We start from the raw sequence: 19,230 nt of genomic DNA, 5'->3' as shown, positions 1-19,230 counted from the left end.
GGCCATGCACACAGCGGAGAGCCAGCACACGGGCAAAGCGCACACCTTGCCCATTTCCACGCCTCTGCCGCCCAGCCTTGGCACCAGAGAAGTGGGCAGCCGATTGCGCGCAGCGCCCAGCAAGAGGCACAGCCGGGGTGCTCCCGATCTAGCCCCAGTTCAGAAGAGATACCAGCACCACCACCCAAAGGCGATACACACTCGCACACGCCGGCGGTGAAACCGTCACGCCGGGGAGCCGGGGGCACTCGGGCCTTACCTGGACCGTCGGAGGCGGACAGGGCAGGTGAATTCAGCTTCGGCCGCTTCGGGTTGGGAGGTCCGACGTCAAGCAGGTTCTCGGCCATGGCGATCGACTCGGATTGTTATGTTTGATTGGGTTATTTTTTTTTCTAACAAGGGGGGAGGGATCGGTGGCCCCCCCAAAAAATAATAATAATAATAATCCCCACCCCCCGAGAAAATCAAAACCAAAAAGAGAGCAATCCCTCCACGCTCGCCTTCTCGCTACTCTCCGTTTGCAGGAGCGAAATAATTAAGGCGAAATTCTCAAAAAAGTAGCTACAGCGCCCCGCTTCGCCAAAACCATTCACCCCATGATAATCCAACACCCAACACCCACATTATTATCAATAATAATTACCTCCGATGAAAAATATTTTTTTCGAAGGAACAAAGGGCACAAAAAATTAAATACGATCTCCCCGACGGATTTTTTGGTCGTTTTCGTGCCTGCGGAGTGCGCTAAATTCGCATCTTTAAATACCCCCTTTTTCTGACGTCAATTTAATTGCCTAAAAACCCCCTTCTGCCGGCGAAAAAATTGCACCGGTGCAAAAAAAAATATTTCACGGCGCTATTTCGCCCCTTCCCCGCTGTCTGTCCGCCGGCTGCTCCCGGTAAACAATACGGCTGCGAACCGAGATACGGAGCGAAGCGGCGCTTTCTGAAGGGGAAATCAGATATATGGGGGGTTTTCTGGCCGATGAAAACCGACCCAATCTCCGTTTTTTCTCACGAAATGTCTTCGAAGGCGTCTAAGCTTTTCGTTTTCGGCAGAAGAAACCCGTTTGGCCTCGGTTCGGATGTTCCGGTTCTCAATAAAAAATAATGCTCTCCCGAAATCCTGACTCCGAGCCGCGACAAGATGGCGGCTGTTGATTCCTTCGATACAAAAAGTTTTTTTTCTTTTTCCAGATAGACTGCGAGGGGGAGGGGCCGCGCAATCACGCCCTACGCACAGCTCCGCCGTGCGTCACACGGAAACTGACGAAGATGCCTCTAGGGGCGGAAATACCCGAATGTCTCGATTTGAAAAAGATTGTTAAAACTCCGGGTGTTACGGACGTGTGTAGCGTGTGTGAAACGCTTCGAAAGGGGGTGTTCTCATTGAATTGTTTCTAGGTATGCGTTGTACAGACTCTGATCAAGCGGCCAAAGTATCTGATCTGAGCATTTACTGGAAATGCTCAGATCACTCTGTTAATTTTGTGTGTCCAAAAAAAGTTATTTTCCCGTGCTAATCCGAATGGTCTCTAGCAAACCGACAAAAATAAACTCACTTTTCCATAACCTTGTCGGGTGATGCACGCAACGTCTTTATAGTGATATTTGTGAAAAGTCTACCAATGTGCGTATTACGCTGTAAAGATGATACATTCGTGTAGCACATCGTATCGTTTAATTATGGTTGTGTTTTTTTCCCCCACAAAAAATTTAGCAAATGCTCCCAAACAGAAAACGGCTCCCCGTTGTAACAGTTTGTGCCTATTTTAATCTTTGAAGGTGCAGGCTTTTGCAAATACAGTAAAAACACTGTATCCCTACGCAAAGACAAGTTAAATTGGTTTAATTAAGGCTGCTTTTCAGCTGCATCAGCACAACAGCAACACCTGAAATTGATCAACCACTACACGGCTGGAGTCTGATATCTTGGAGGTCATTCCCCATGTCCATGATACTGCAACAAACCTATTTTACTACACAACATTGCATCAGTTGCATAAATCTGATTAATACATCAGATAGTAAAAAACGTTGAGTGTGTTGTTGTGTATGTTAGTCAGTTGTGGCTGTCATTATTATTTTTTTGTAATGTACTGTGCACATTGTGGGGTGTTGTCTATTGTACTGTGCATGTCACAGGAGAACTGTGAGAATTTACATGTGCATCTCGCAAATAAACTCTTCTCTCCCAATATATAGGAGGGGACCCATTTTGTCCACCACTGGAGAGCAGACTCACCTGAGAGATCAGCACTAGCAGAATAGGTGACGCCGTGAGAAATTTCTCCTCCAGCTGAACTGAGGAGAAAGTTTAAGGAGACACCAAAAATAATATCAGTACTAAAGTAACGCCACAGTCCAGTCTGCAAGACACATTTCTAATAGTTCGGGATGGTGTAGTCTAAATTTAGCAGGACACTTCACACTTGCAAGTCCAGGAACTTTGCCATCTCCACAATTCACTACGAAAAGAGGGCGATACTGAGAAAAGCATAGCAGAAAAGCGAGAAACCTACCTGATACAACATAAAACGCAGCAAAAGCAGCATCGCTAACAAATGGTTTGGTGGGATTGTAGATTTCTGAATGGAAAATTAAGATCAGATATAAGGGTGGCATGGTGGCACAGTCGTGAGCTCTACTGCCTTGCAGCCCTGGGTTCAATTCCTGGGGTACTGTCTGCGTGGAGTTTGCATGTTCCCCCCTGTGATTGCATGGGTTTCCTCTGGGTGCTCCGGTTTCTTCCCACAGTCCAAAGACATACTGGCAGGGTAATTGGCTAATGGGAAAATTGGCCCTGGTGTGAGTGTGTGTGTGCCCTGAGATGGACTGGTGTCCTGTCCAGGGTGTATCCTGCCTTGTGCCCGCTGCTTGCAGAATAGGCTCCATCTCCCCCACAACCCTGAATTGGAGAAGCAGTTATTAAAAGTGATAAGATATATGATATACAATATACTTGTATATAACGTCTATTATTTACTTGCGTCGAATAAGATGCACAAATGTGGTCACCAGGTTCCAAAAAAAATACACTGCTGCTCTGGATTCAGTTCAAAGAAGAGTCACAAGGTTAATTCTGATGCTGAACACAGTCTCATAAGACAAGGAGCTAAATCTCTTCAGTGTTGAACAACAGAGGCTTTGCGTGAGTTTAAAATGGTGAGCTACATGGAAACAGTACACAACCGCAGGTGCCAGGGTCACAAGAGAAAATGGGAAAAATTCAGCATCTGGGTCCAAAGCCGGGAAGCATCTCTTTACCGAAAGGAGTGTGGGTGTCTGCAGTCCAACGGGACACATTTTCAAAAGATTCCCTGGGATCTTTTAAGAAAAACCTGGAAGAGATCTCCAGAGCCTTCCGCTTCCCAGTAACTCAAGAAGCGAAATGAGCTGTATCCTCAGACTTCCATTTGTAGCAGCATTTGTTCTGGAGGACAAATGTTTCTTGAGAGTTAATTGGTTTTAATCCCAACAGATCTCTAAGTTACCCCCCCCCAACTGGATAACTTCTAACCTGTTGCTCTGGAGTCCTCCAGGTCCAGGACTGGCCACTCCTGAACTAGACACCCTGGTCCTGGAAATCACAGCGCAGTTCTGAGTCTGAATGACTGAGCTGGAGCACCTGTGTACTCACTGACTGAAAGCTCCACCTAGGACTCGGGTTCTTCAGAGGAGGCAACGTCCCCTTCATCTCACACCAAGACAGACTGCAGACTTGTTAAAGAAGCCCGTTTAATTGCCAACTTATTTGGTTGACATGTTGATTCAAAATGACTTATGTTTGCACCCATTTAAGCAGCTGAGTAGTTCACTGGAGCAATTCCAGTACTTTGTTCAAGGGTACAACAGCAGTATCACACCTGGGATTTAAACTCACAACCCTCTATTTATGAGTCTAGATACTCACAGGTAATACAGGACAGGATGTTAGCAAATGTTCTAGATAGAAGAAGGAAATCACTTTGCACTACTGTGCACTGGAAAACCCCCTCCGAGACGGGTATACCACTGGATAAGATTCTGGGAGCAATTATCTACCGCCAATAAAACAAAAACATTAATCAAATGGCCTTCTCTCCTTTGTAACTCTTACCTAGTTGATGACTTAATTGTGTGACTTGATGGCTTAATTGTTGTCAACAATTAATGGTGAACCGTCCGTAGACAGTGTGGATTTAAGGTTTTCTTTAGAACTTGTAAATCCGGACGCCTTACATTTCCCCCGTATTCATTCTTTTTGACGGAAAGACACGGCTAACCTGCAGTACGTCTTTGTAGGTATCAGAGATCCGGCTCTATTTAGACCCAAGAACCGCTGAATTTAATGCGCTGACGGCAGTTTTCACTGCTACATTTTAAGAACGCAAGCGAGACAACGACGGGATATTTGCATCCTTCAAGTCAGCAGTGGTCCGTGAAGAGAATGTTTACAGTGTAAGAGCAACAGATACCAAACTAATAGAAAAACAAGATACACAAGGTGAACGTCGTAACTAAACTTCATCCTAGTAAGCAGGGCACAGGCTATAAAGGCTTTACAGTTTCATAACATGGCACGTATTATGCAGGCTTATGTCAAAAACCGTTTCATAGTCGTTAACAGGAAATAATGCTTTTTTTTTGCTATGCTACGGACAGCGTTTTTACTTACCTTGCTACGCCTTAGCTTAGGCGACTTTCAGTTATTTAAAACAATGTCCATAACTCGAAGCTTTAACACCGAACAATGGAGAAGCATTGCGATATTATATGTTTCTCGACACATTCTGAAGAAGACAGCTGGAGTACCAGTGATAGAAGGAATTTGTAACTGCGCTTTCAAACAAGATGTACTAAAACCACCCAGTCCTCCAGCCAACAGGAACGTGTGTGCTTTGTGATCAGTTGCACTAAAATATCTTTTGCAAAACCGCCCATTGTTTACCTAATTAGCTCGTTTTTCAGGCAATTTAGCCCAATTTAATCTCTTAATGTTTCTTTAAAAGAGCACCGCTGAACGTTTGCGAAATGCGTTCATTTCTCGTTTTTCATTACAATTTTGCAGTCGATACAGCATGAATTGAGAGATGAAGTCGAGACGCTCCCATTCCCCATCATATGTTGCATTTAAAGGTTATGCATTAGTTATGCAGCTTAGCATTGTTTTCAAAATGTAATAAGAAGAGCAGCTCAAGGTTTGTGCGCAGTTAGCCCCATAACAGTAACTCAAAACGTTACTCATAAGACAACTGTATGTTACTGAGATCAAAAACGAAATAGTTGAACAAAGTTTCCTGCTGTCCTCTTGCTCTGTTGACGCACAAGCGTCTAGATATCATTTTAACGACTCGAACTGCCTCAGCGCATTATTGGGCTTTTTAAAATAATTTAAAGCAAACCTAAATGGGATTCAGTGCGCCCCTCTCACTCTCCTTCGGTGCTTAAAATGACCCTTCTTTGAATATGCGAGGAGTAACTGTGCAGAAACGACGGATGAAAAATGAGGATTTTGTACAATGATTGTGAGCCCTCTTTTCTGCTGAAATTAATTGCCTCGTTTGTTACTAAAGAACGCCTCATAGCTTCAACACCGCTTGCGATTTAGAATCACCTCCACCTTCCCGTAAAAAACGTTCATGGGCTAATTCTGTTGAAAACCTATCAAATTATCTATATGCTACTGAAGATGCTGCTCAATACTACTGTAACCCAGGAGGGGAAACTGCGATCTCTGATGACTGGGAGCGCACCTTGTGAGCCCAGCTAAAGCACCGACTATAACTCCCACAGCGCCAGACTCAAAGCAGAGCCCAACCTGGATTTTGTGTGGGCACCTTTATTATTAGACTTCCCTGAGACCCTTCGTTATTGATTTTCTCCAGTTTTAAAAGTTTTATTTCTTTTAGAAAATAGCACCATCTTATCTATTCTTTCAGTTTAAAAAAAAAAACACTGGTTGTTTTTCATGTTTTTTATAGATTTACCTTGCAGAAGATCTTCCACTGGTGCACAATCATTCTGCGGATCCAATTTTGTGACCAATTCCCAGCCCCGATCTGGAGAAACTCTGCTCTTTGGGTTGTACAGCTGTGTGCTATCAGTGCCTTGACAAACCTTCACTAATCGAGCCAGTAATTAGTTAAATTAGTTAACTGAAAGCCTAGTTGGAATGACAGTCAGGCCATGCAGACCCTGTGACACCTAGGACTGGGGCACCTGTTCGGAAACATCCCTCAACCTCCGAAGCCGTTGAAGATAAATGAAAATCAGGCAGTTTAGTCCTAAGAACATGTTGGAATTCACTCGTCATCAGAAATCTGCTATTTTAAGACCATAAATACATGCAGGTGTAAAGACCTATAGATGCAAAAATTGGATCCATCCATTTTCTCACCTCTTCTTCCAGTTCAGGGTCGCAGGGGGAAGCTGGAGCCTATCCCGGCAAGCAACAAGTTGGGGTACACCCTCAAAGGGACACAAGTCTATTGCAGGGCACATACAGACACAAACACAGCCACGCTCACAGCAGGGCCAGTTTCCCCAGGAGCCAGTTAATCTGCCGGGATGTTTCTGGACTGTGGGAGGAAACCGGAGCACCCGGAGGAAACTCATGCAAACACCATCAGATTGCACCCCAGGAACTGCGCCCAGGGGCCCCAGAGCATCAAGGCAGCAATGACGATCACTGTGCCACCCTGCTGCCCAACACCTGAATCCTCTATGGAAAAATGATCTAACCCACAATGTGGGATTGGAATAGCATGAGGAGAGAGAACAGGCAACAGAGTTGACAAGGAGTGAAAAGACCACGTGACGTACTTGTGGGCGCAAACCCCAGCTTGGTCATGACCCACACCCACAAAGAGAAGGACAGATCTCCGCAGCTCCAAGGAAATGCACTGAACCAGAAAGCTGAAAAATGCAACAACCAAGATGAGCTGCCATCTTCAGCAGCCGTCACATCTGAGCTGATGCTCGAGTTACGATTGCTGCTATTGGTGCGTCTCGGCTGGCTGCGGCCCCTCCTGGATTTCCTTCCAACCCAGCTCTTTATGAAATAATTGGAACAATTAGTTGCTTAATTAATAGTTAACGCACTTCCTAGATCTCTGTGCGTTGGCCCTTTAAGACTCTCTCCAAACCATGGCAGCAAACCCCGGGTGAATATACATCCCCTCCTGCAGGTTAGCTGCTGGTCTGATGGGTTAAATAGCATACTCTACAGGGCAGGACAAGCAGCGAGCACTGAAGGAAGAAACACAAATGCAGATGTTAAAATGCAAGGCTGCTGCCAGTCCAAGGATTTGCCTTGCAGGCAACGAACCCATGAGGCCACAGCAATCCATCCAGAAACAGAAATGTAATGAAATCTGGATTTGATAAAAATGTTCTGCAACTGGCATCCATTTTTCATTAGAGCCACATTTTCATCTGAGTTTTAAAGAATTCAAGCAGCGATCTGGGATTATTTATTACAATCTCGGAGCTAAGAGATGTCTGGGAGCCTCTACAGTTAAACCCCTTTTCATGAGTCCTGTATCAAACTGTTTAACAAAGAACATTTTCTTAAGGTCAGTGAAGGGGTATTGTGCCATTACAGGGGCAGAGGGTGACTTCGGGGGGGGGGAGTGAATTCACAGGTTCGGGTGTAGCTGTGGTGATTCCTGTAGAAGCGGTGTGTAATGAGTATGTGTGGGTTGATGTCTTTTTATGGCACTGCAATGTTATATTTCTAATGTAAAGTAAATATGTACTGTCTGTTTTTTTTTGTATGTCTCTGTGTGTGTAAACTATAGCTGCTTGGATGCACCATAAATTTGAGAAATCTGACAAAGTCAAAGTGTTATCGTCTCGTCAATGAAGAAAAAGCCACAGCAAAATAATCCTGGAAGATTATTTTGCTATCAGCATTGGAAAGATCAGTGTCTGAATGCACTGGTGCTGTATCTACAGTGTGCTGTTGCTGTACCTGCACTGGACTGGTGCTACAGTATATCTGCAGTGCCCTGGTGCTGTACCTGCACTGGACTGGTGCTACAGTATATTTGCAGTGCCCTGGTGCTGTACCTGCACTGGACTGGTGCTACAGTATATTTGCAGTGCCCTGGTGCTGTACCTGCACTGGACTGGTGCTACAGTATATTTGCAGTGCCCTGGTGCTGTACCTGCACTGGACTGGTGCTACAGTATATCTGCAGTGCCCTGGTGCTGTACCTGCACTGGACTGATGCTACAGTATATTTGCAGTGCCCTGGTGCTGTACCTGCACTGGACTGGTGCTACAGTATAGCCCCAAGACGAAAGGTCAGAGTTTTCACCTGCAGCAAGACGACCTTCAGATGGAAGGATTTCTCATGCAGGCAGCTCTGGATGAGACGTAAAACCAAGGTCCTGACTCTCTATGGTCATTAAAAATCCCAGGGCTTTTCTAGAAAAGAGACGGGGTGTAACCCTGGCATCCTTGCCAAATTTCCCATTGGCCCTTACCAGTCATGGCCTCCTAATAATCCCCAATCTATGAACTGGCTTCATCACTCTGCTCTCCTCCCCACTGAGAGCTGGTGTGTGGTGAGCGTTCTGGCGCACTATGGCCGCCGCCGCATCATCCAGGTGGGGCTGCACACTGGTGGTGGTGGAGGGGATCCCCATTACCTGTAAAGAGCTTTGACTGGGGTGTCCAGAAAAGCACTATATACGTGTAAGCAATTATTATTATTATTATTGCAATAAAGCCATTGAAATTTACACACATTTACACTATCAGTTACAGATTATCCCCCCACACAGTCCAAACTACTTGCCATAGCCACAATAAAAGTGTTGATTTCGTTAAATAAAGGCAGAAAATAAATTGGAGGGTAACTGCCTCTTTTCTACACTCTACTCATCCTTGACACACATAAACCACACGAAGAAGTTTTCATTTTCTTTTTTATTTCTGTACCTGGACATTTGTTTTGGGCAAAAGGCAACAGACTAAACATTTAAGTGTTTTCACAAAATATGTTTTTGATGCCCCCTCCCCCCCCAAAAAAAACAATTAAAAAAGGCGGAAGAGCCCCGTGTCTCCGTTCCCTTCACAGTGCAGGTGGGTGAACGAGGGAACCTGTCACCAACGCAGTTTCAAGAGCTCTGCAGCCCACTGGGATGAGTGGAGGCTCTTTCACAAACATCTCAGCCATGGGGGGTGGTTGAATAAGCCTCCTCTACACTGTTGGGTGTTCTTAAAGTTAAAAAAAAAACATCAGATAATTCTTTAGTCTCAGAACCTAAGCTGTTCATTAGTTCAACACTTGCCACTTATCAGATTAGCTGTGGACAACACCTGCTGTGGTCAAAATCACTTTGAAGTACAACCACTCAGAAGGAAAGCTGCTTTAGGCTACAGTGCTGTGCAGCTCCCTGGACTCCCAGTTGTCCCTAAATATGTCTTTGAGGGGGACTGTACAGCACTGAGAAGAATGTGCCTTGTTGGATGAGATCGCATTAGCCCCATCTTTAGAATCTCATCAACGTGCAATGCGCTGAAATTTAATGGACCAACCCATTCCACACCCTCCTCCAGAACTGGGGTCAAAACTAACAGCACTAACTCCCTGCCAAAGGATTGTCACAGGTGATTGGACTCTTCTGGTGCTTGTTCCTTCCGAGTTGTAAGTTTCGCAGCTGAACTTGATGTCGGACCACCCCTCCTTCCTGCCTTCCCAGCTGCTGGTCTAAAACTGTGTCCCCCAAGAGCTGGAACTGGGAAACTATGAAAACCTACGTGCTTCTCAAACCCAGCACGCAGTGATGACCATCCACTGCATAGGTGAATGCTTCCCCTGTAAGACAAAGCTACATGGTAGATAGCCGCAGTATTGAAGTCTTGATTTCATCTGGACTGCTCTTTCTCTCTCCCCTCTCTCCCTTTTCACAGAGCTTTTGTTCAAACAAAAACAAGTTTAAATGGTTTCAGCTCTGAACAAGTCTGGCACTTGTAGTTTTCAGCACAAGTTTAGGTGGTGAACTGAAAGCTACATCCACTAAGTGCCGATTAAAAAAAAAAGTAACTTTAGTAATTAGTGATATGAAGTACCTGAAAGACCAGCTGGAAGAAAATCAAGAGGAAGTGTCCTTTAGGCTACCCGGAATAATCTGAAGCAGAATATCCAGTGATTCACTGGCCTGCATGTGCCAAGCAAGTTCCCTTATATACTTCTAAAGGATTGGCACTCTTCTACTGTCTTACACTCTAATGCTAAAGAAACAGTTGCTACAATTACCTTGAACTTTGAATGCAGTAATCACTGCCTTCTAATACAATGTACTGTACCTGTGTCCAGCAACAACCTTGGTTGCTGGAAAGAGGCAAAAACAAAACTCTTAAAACATGTTTGATCAGCAGAGTGAATTAAAAGAAGATCCTAAGGCATCAGGTTCCAACCCTGGTCTTGGAGAGCCCCAGCTTCTCAGGCACAAAGATACCTTCACCCCATGGTTAATAAGCACATCGATTTTGACTAGTTGAGCCAATAGTTGGTCTTGTGGATGTCTGAGCATTCCGCCAAGATCTCATTAGGACCAGGACTTGGGCCAAAGACCCATTTTCTGTAGCCACCATGGAGAGTTTAGAAACCTTTCCACAGTTCTGTGCAAAAGACCAATCAAAGCTTTTTAAAAAAAAAAATAAATCTTGCAATTCTTCTCTACTTCGGCATCCTTGTGTTTTACAAATGTTTATTGCTGCAGAAAAACTAGTTCTATACTACACGTCTACAGTACTGTAACTTGACCAAAGATATGCCTTTTGACTTCACAGAGGAGATTGTACTTCTGATTAAAATCGAATTCTGGACATCATTCGACCAGCCAAAAGTTCCGGGGTTTTTAGGGGGGGACCCCCTGACTAGCACTTCAAAAGAAACATTCTCGTCACCACCTCCCAACCTGAGAACAAGCACCAAGGGTTGAGCAAGACGCCAAGCGCTGATCGCAGCTCTGCTGGGTCTGAACGTCTTTTTTTGGGAAGGTTCCACCTGCAACCAAAGCCAAACCTGCAGCAGGCTGTGCAGAGAGCTGTACGCTCGGGACTGGACTGAACCCTCCCGCCAAGAGCACATTCCAACAAGTCACTTATTTTTTTGGACAGCTTTCCTCCTGCCTGGGACTCTGCTGGTTGTACTCCCTGGAAAGGTGCCCTCAAGTATCGCCACAGGAGCTTGCGATGGTGGAGTCTGGATTCGATCAGCGCTTCAGGATCAAAAGACAAAATCGAAAGCATCGATTGCTGCTAATGGAATATTTAGCTTCAGTTCCTATCGCAGCCACTGCATAGCACCTTGATACGACTTCCACTGTGGGGCTTTATATGACTACCCTGATTCTAGAGGCTATTTGTGTGAGGAAATTAAATCAGCACCTACATCCAGGCTGCATATGCACCTGGCTGGCACAATCAAACAATGGCATAGTGAAAACCACACAAGAGCAAAGACTGGTGCACATGGAGACAACGCACAACAGCAGGAGGCACTGGAGAGACTCCTGCAGCCACAGCACCTTGCTTCACCAATCCGAGGCGGCGATCCTTGGAGTGTACTGTCACTGCTCAGGTTTGCCTGCTGTACTGAGCAGACGTTCGCTCCCTCCTGCGCGTAGTTTTCACCACGTGTTCATTTGATTAGACCAGCTTCAACCTCCCCAGACAGAAGCCCAGACAAACGAGTCCAGCTTGGTAGCGTCCATGTGGAGTGTATGCCCACAGGCCTGGTGGATTTGAAAGAGCCTGTAGTCCAGCCCTCCCCACCACCCTCAAGCACACAATACCTCCAGATCACCATTGCGCAGAAGGTCAAATTCTGCACTGCTGGCTTCTCCCACGTCCCTTTTAATGGCAAACAGGGCAAGTGCATGTATAAATAATCTTAAAAAAAAAAGGCATGATATATATATACACACAAGGTGAGTACTTTGTGCAAATGTATACATACGTGTTTATAAATGATACATGTTGGTAAATGTGCACAAAAACAGCAAACGCACGCGCTGAAATGCAAAACTGAAATCTCGGACTCGGAACCATGCTCTTTGGTGTACTGCACGTCGCGGCGTCGTCACAGGATTGTCAGGGCACAGAGACACCAATGGCAGCCTGCACACACCAGAAGACTCACCCCGTTACAATTTCTGTTTCTCCCGATGGAGGCAAAAACAAAAAGACAAGAGGACATATTTTGTGGAAACACCAGGCTCCCCAGGCGGCGGCGGTGGCGGCGGCGGCGGCGGCTCCGTACGAGAGCAACACAAGTTTTCGAGCCGCCACGTGAAAAACTCCGCCGATTTCTGCTGCGTGGGTTTTCATCAGATCTAGTGAAGAAGAGTGCGAGCATTCTGCCCTTCACTAAACCTATAACATACAATCGGTTACAGACTGGTAGTAGTAAGTCAAAGATAATATGGATTTGTTATTAATAAATCTATGTACACATATAGCTTAACATTTCACAGACACTTCTCTAAACTCTTTAAGATTCTGTTTGACCACACAGCTAAGGTGCAGTATTTACAGATGCAAGTCTTGAGGAAACCCCTCTTCTTTAAGTCAAGTCACATGACAAGGGCGAAGAACAGGAGTGCCTTTACAGTATCACTGCTGGCAGCACCCATCTAGCACAGCCAGGTCAGCCCTGAAGCGCGCACATGGCCGACAGGGGCTTGGCATCCTGGCCTGGCTTTACCCCGATCCTGTGGCGCTCATTGCTTTACGGCAGCCCCGAGCTCTAGTACTGTCCAGTCTCAGTGCCCTTTCTTGAGATTCACCGAGCAATGCCCACGTGGACACACACACTCACACATACAGGCATAGACACACACACACACACACTCCCCAGTAGCCAGACAAACAGGAGGATGGAGTAGCAGCCAGATTCAATAAATTAGGCAAAGACTTCAGTGAGAATATCTTCCTTCCATCCTCACTTGGTAAATGAAAATGTGGCTTTGAGTTTTCACTTAAAGAAGGGCGCACCTTAAAGAACTGGGTAAGGACACTGAATTACTAGTTTCGGCATGATCTCTTTGGATTGGCCTATACGAAGCAGGAACTCTGTGTATATTTGGTAAAACAAAAAGTACCACGCCATCCAACTCCAAAAGCCCACAAAAAGGCAAGTGCAATTTTTCCTTTTTTTGTCAAAAGTCGTCCCTTTTTAAATCTTTTGTTCTCCTTTTTACATCCGATTCTTTTTTTTCCCCCAAAAAACTCTTTAACAGAGCAATTTTACTGACTCAAAAGTTGCGCTCAAATAGATTTCTGTGCTACGCAGAAAAATTCCCTTTTTTAAAGCCGAGTTACTTTCAGATTCCCAGGCACTGTCAGCTAGCTTCCTTATTGACCCTCTGTGGGGTTGTGCCCTTTGAGGAAATGCTTTAGGTAGAGATGGAAAAGATGGTGGCACCTTCAATATCTACCCGCAATAAGGCACACAAAAACGGCACCTTCATGGGATTGATCAGTGGCACCAAGCTAGCAATAATCTGAGAAACACTAAAGGTGCTAAAATCCATGTCGAAAAGCCGGCATTCATGTTTCAATCACACCAGACGTATCAAACAATATTGTGTGCACTGCAGAATTATTGCATGATAATTCACCTAAAGATGATACAATCAGATTGGCCCGAGAAGTTGTTCTGAGACAATGTAATACTTGAAACCCTATTTCTGCACTGTCGCAACAGTCCCTTGAAGCCTGGTTAGCGGCAACTATGATTTGATGAGATTTTTTTTTTGGCTCAAATTCTCAAAGAAAAGTTTTCAAACAACCTGTGCTTCGTTACCAGCTTTCTCCTCGGGTCAGTCAAGCAATCCAGCACACCCGTCTTCCTACAACTTCCTGATGTATCACCATGGAAGACATCTCTGACTTGGAACCCAAAACGCGTTTACCGTTGCTTTTCAACGGCAGACCGACTCGAGTCTGCGCTCTCGATTCATGAAAGATTTCGTTTCCACTTTGGAAACGAAGGAAGAAAATGGGGGGGCGTGGGGGAGAGGGGAGGAGCAGATTTCTCAGCGATGTTAATTGTCACAAAGGAGGAACCAGTCTATCGAAGGCAGTGCGTCTGTGTTTTTTTAAGTTGGAAATCGATTAGGAACTTTCCTCATTTCTCTGCGTTGCGGAACGAGTCACCTGCTGGCTACCCCACGGCTGAATCTCACAAGGCAGCCCCAGGGACTGCTCTCTGCTCATCTCATCCCCGTGTCCAGCACAAGGGTCTCCTGCCCCTCTTGTCAGGCTCCAGACTCGCACTTTGCAGCTCAAAACACTGCAAGGCCAGGCTGCACAGCTCCTCACTACGACAGCACGGCTGCCAAACTGGATTTAGAAGAGAAAAATTGCACCAAAAGGCAACACAAGGCTATGTTCTTCATTACTATGGGAATTTCCTAGATGCCACAATTGACTTAAAAGACTGTAGGGTCCTTTCTTCATCTTCTCTTTTTTTACAGCTGTGATGTGCGCTGAGGGTTGCGTGCCACTCTATTCACAAGGAAAACCCCACCTCTGGATGATCTACACAAACCTCTTAGGATATCCCCCCAAACAATAAATGAGCCTTTTTTATTGCGTTAGGACACCAGTCTAAAAACAAGACCCCCCCCCGCAGTTTATATCAGTTCTGTACAATACAAAAAATAAGCTATTAAAATAGAGAATTGTCCTAAAACTAAAAACTGCTGAGTACATTTTTACTATAGCACGACCGATGACGGGTGTGCACAGGCATTTAGATATGCACACACACACACACTATAGATTGGGTGATTTACAGTGGAAACACACTTATAAATTAAACCACAAAAAGGCTAAGAACCTTTCAGTCCCTTAACCACTTAAATCATTCATATAAAAATGTATAGTGCTCAAATTTATACAAAAACCTCCAAAGAATAAAGTTAAAGAAAATATATATCTATGTCTATTTATATATGTATATATATATTTATACTTATATTATATATTGTATACATGTGTATGTTCTGCAAGGGAATATCCCCAATATTTTCACCAGTAACTGTTTTACTGCAATTCAAAGCAAGTCAGAATCTGAAGAATGCAAAACATATTGATAAAGGCACTGACATTATATTTAATAACCTGTTGATCAACACTTTTTCTGAATGACAGCCAGTTTAAAATATTTTCTGTTTTACAGTAGGACATTATCCGAACTTGAACGTTAAGTGTCTTTTTTCCCCAAGATCAGAACCTGATGAGTCACTAATCCGACAAAAACAACCACAGCCACAGCCTACGAAGCTGAAGCAAATGATGACTAAAGAATTAATCGGATGTTCAGAGATGCCACTTGAATCACTGTGGCGAAGACTACTACACAGCTCGACAGAAGACAGCCACTGCGCCCCACAACCTGTGAATGAGGGTGACACCTGTGGCAGGATAAACACAATCTATTTAGGGGACATCAGATCTGGCCTTCATCAGCGAGACAGCACTGCATTACTGTGGCCGGTCAAATACCATTTTGTTGCGTTTTCAAAGATGCGCTCAAGCCTTTACTCACACCACAAAATCATGTGGTAACAAGCATTCCAACATCTTCTTCAGTCTAAGAAGACAGGAAAGGCCAACATCTGTGATACTTGCCATCTTCCTAGATTTCCAATTTTGGAATTTGGAGTCAGCAGGGACCTGGGAATTCGCTGACAATCCTTGAAGAGATAAAGGGAGCAGAAAGACTCAGGCCACTTGCTGCTTCAGGCACTGCTAGAGCTTGGGACTCATGCTAGTTTCCCCCCCCCCAAAAAAAAGTGTTCCAAACTGAGCGTATTGGGGGGAGAAAGCTTAGAGGATTCAGCTAAAGCACAAACAAAACAACACCAAGGTAGAACAGGCACAATGAGCGCTGGCCAATCAGTGCAGCATCGATGCAGATGCCCCGGTGAGCTGGCAGCAGCATAAGTACTGTCACCCACCTGGTGGGCACTGAGCAGAAGGACATTTGCAAGTCATACTTAACGAAGGCGCAAGTGGCCCCTGTCATCCACTCTGTACAACTCCCATTGAGAACGCTCTTCCATTTTAACTCATGCAGTGAACTAGGAGGTGGCTAGGATTGTCTAGTTGAAAACATGACGTAGTGCATGCAGCGCGAGACAGAAGGTATCGTCAACAGTGCAAAGGGGAGCAGTAAAGCAAAATCACCTGGTATTGAATGCGTTCATGAACAGTCCTCGGGGAGACGGCAACAGCCATCAATTGTTTTTGCACCGTAATCCCTAGACTCACTTATATCTTGGCACTGATGAGGACATTTCCCGAGCTGTAATAGTTGCCCACTGTACTGTCCTTCCCACTAGGAAAGCCGTGTCAGCCGGGAAGCACGTGTACGACTACGAAATCAATCTGATCAATATGCACATAATGTTTCTCGGCTTCTCTTAAGTGCCGCTCGTGAGGCGAGACACACATTCGACCCAGTTGCATTGTTGCCTTGGTGAAAGGAAGACATGCCAATGCATATGCTGTATCTAATAAAACACGGGGCAGTGCAAACATGCATTGACAAGCAGCTCTTAGATGAGCTTTCCACATAGAAATGCCATCATATCTACCGTTTCCACTGTTTTGATGTAAAAAGTGGCCTTTTTTTCAGTTAAATGCCGAGAGATCTCTGGTACCTGAAATAACTGTTGTTCCCATTCATTTAACATTACATGCTGAGGTCTACTCATCGAACCTTCACACCCACACTTTGAAAGGGGTGGCGTTTTCAAAAACAGTGGTTGCCTGAAAGACCACACTTTCAGCTGGTGCTTGCGTGATTTTGCTAATTACGTACTGCCACTGCAGACGGAACGGAGACCGTACAGCGTGGATTGGAACCTGCAAACCCCAGGCTGTAAGACTCATCGCACTCTCTAGTGAGAAGCTTTGATTTGAAGACATTCCAGGGAGTGCGGCCAAACGGATCTTTAAAGCTCTATCGCTACATGGGTTCGAACTGTCAGCCAGAGAACCAGCCTTGAGGTCACTAGAATGGGAAAAGCAGAGAAAAAAATAGCATCTGACAAACTTTCAACAAAACAAGTTCAGAAGCACTCCTGAAAGAGAGTATGACAATAAGTCAGTACTTAAAGTATGCAATGGTAAAAATCCTAAATCAAATGCAAAGCAAAATCGGACTGGATGTGAAATGTGGCACGCAACCCCCTTTTACAAATCACTCCTGTAAAAAGTCTTGGCTGTTGTCTGTTTGACTTCATAAGCCGCACGCTGGTGCAGTCTGGAGACACAATTAAGTATTTAAAACAATCACAACAACAATAAGATACTAAAACCTGCAGTGGGTAGCATTGCACCCAGTGACTAAAGTGGCACTTATGTAAATGAATACGATAGAACCTCTTTCACCTGACTAGAAGATTTGTTTTTAGAATAAATCCAGCCACAAGCTCCAGCAAAGATCCTTTATATTCTGAACAGTTAAGTATTGCTTTGTTAAGGGGCTGGACAGCAGCTGGAACACTTGATGTTCACATGTGACCTCCGGCAATATCGATTCACTTACTGCCAGATCTCTACCTGCAACTGGAGCACAGCTTAAATGTCTTAAATCAAACTATATCCTGAGCCTTTCGGCCTCTTTTAGTCACACTGCCTTTGTGTTGTCCCAGCTCTGTATTGCTTTTATGTAATATGCATCTTCGCTTTTACAAACGGTTTAATGTATTGATAATACCGGCTACATCCCACCTGGGCTGCTTTCTTCCAACCTGTACCTTATACAAAGTCGGGAAACCTCTTACTGAAATGGGAAAAGGGTAATGACTTTCGGATTCCCAGTGCAGCATGATAACCATTTGACAGGAGATGCACTTGGAAAAAAGCTTCTCAGTGCCGTCTTCCTGACTAGATGTCGGTAGTGACAGCCATTTCCTCTCAGCACTCCCTCTAGTTACACCAATGCTGATAAACCTCCCAGGACAGATCTCTAGGGCCCTTCACCGTCAGCGAGAGCTACAGAGCATCTTACCCTGCCTTGACACAATCTCTTCTGTCAACTCAATTCGCTAACCAGAAAACAAGACATTCGACTTCAAGACATCCCTCCTCGTTAACCTGAAAAGCTGGACGTCCACTGAAACTGCAAACAGCAGGTGCTATCCCTCTAGTATCATGTTAAAGCCAGGAAACTGTCTCCAATGCCAATGCAAAAAAACAAAAACAAACAGAAAAGCTGCTGACTACAGGATTAACTCAGCTGCTTGGAGCAGATTCTTTTCTTCTGATAAAACACCCAAATTTAAACGACATGATAGAGCCAATAAATACCCAAATAGTCTACAGATTGGCTCCACCTTCGACGGGACAAGAGCTGCACCACAGCGACACCACAGATGTCAGAGAGCAGCACTGTGAGGACAGGTTGAAGCGCCACTGTACACCTACATTACCGGCAAACGCCTGTGTCCACAAACTCTCTGCAGCTCCCCGTGACCCTGCAAACCTGCGAATGGGAACTGGTTTGACCAGGAGTCTTATTGCAACACTCACATCATCCGTTCATTAGCCGCACACCTTGTAATTAAGAACCGCAATGATGAGTTACTCCACGGTTACCCAAGACGCACTGATTTCTAGTTTTGGCATGGGGAGCTTCAGCGCAGAAGATGGTATGTCAACATACCTGGCTCTGAGCAAACTTCTGCTTTACAGAACAAACGAGACATGACCGAGGACGGACGTGAAACGGCCACACCCGCAGAGGAACCGTTTTTGGCTTTTTGTAAATGCTTTGACAAACGGGAAAGATGTGAATTCCGAGGGCAGTATGAGCAAGAAACGAAGTTCCAGGCCTGACTGGGCCCACACCGCGGATACAGAACACACCGCTTCAACGCAGAGAAAACCCCCCCGGCTGCTCATCCCAGAATTGGCTCCTCTCCCCCCTGACGCCCTGCCGGCACTGATCCACTGCAGCCCGCACTTTTCTGTACATTTGCTGTCGTCTCGCAGACGCCTCTCGACGGGGCTCAAAACAATATGCTAAATTAGTTACGACTGCATACGCCAAACGTGGTCTTCGCGACAAAATTATAACCCCAGCCTTTTCTGTCGTCTACGATGTAAAAGCCGTGCTTGGAGGGTTTTTCCTCCCTTACCCCCCGCCCCCCCCCCCCCCCCCACCAACCCGGCCTTCATTTCGATGCTTTTTTCTACCTCCATTATCTGAAAAG

General features: G+C 45.2%; 1 protein-coding gene across 2 annotated transcripts in view; it reads right to left on the bottom strand.

Moving 5' to 3' along the window:
• The window catches only part of LOC148818691 (CREB-binding protein-like), a 57,496-nt gene extending 56,352 nt beyond the window's left edge, over positions 1-1,144 (bottom strand). The window contains exon 1 of one of the 2 annotated variants that reach the window (XM_088936287.1): positions 260-1,144. In XM_088936287.1, the coding sequence (XP_088792413.1) occupies positions 260-347 (88 nt within the window). In that variant the 5' untranslated portion in view covers positions 348-1,144. The remainder of the gene's footprint in view (positions 1-259) is intronic. The other variant, XM_088936288.1, reaches the window with a different exon arrangement.
• Between the last annotated feature and the right edge of the window lie 18,086 nt (positions 1,145-19,230).

The sequence above is a fragment of the Atractosteus spatula genome, chromosome 18 (assembly GCF_055471065.1).
Source record: "Atractosteus spatula isolate fAtrSpa1 chromosome 18, fAtrSpa1.hap1, whole genome shotgun sequence".
Classification (NCBI taxonomy): domain Eukaryota; kingdom Metazoa; phylum Chordata; class Actinopteri; order Semionotiformes; family Lepisosteidae; genus Atractosteus; species Atractosteus spatula.
Note: the sequence above shows the minus strand (reverse complement) of the source record. Positions and strands in the feature narration are given on the sequence as shown.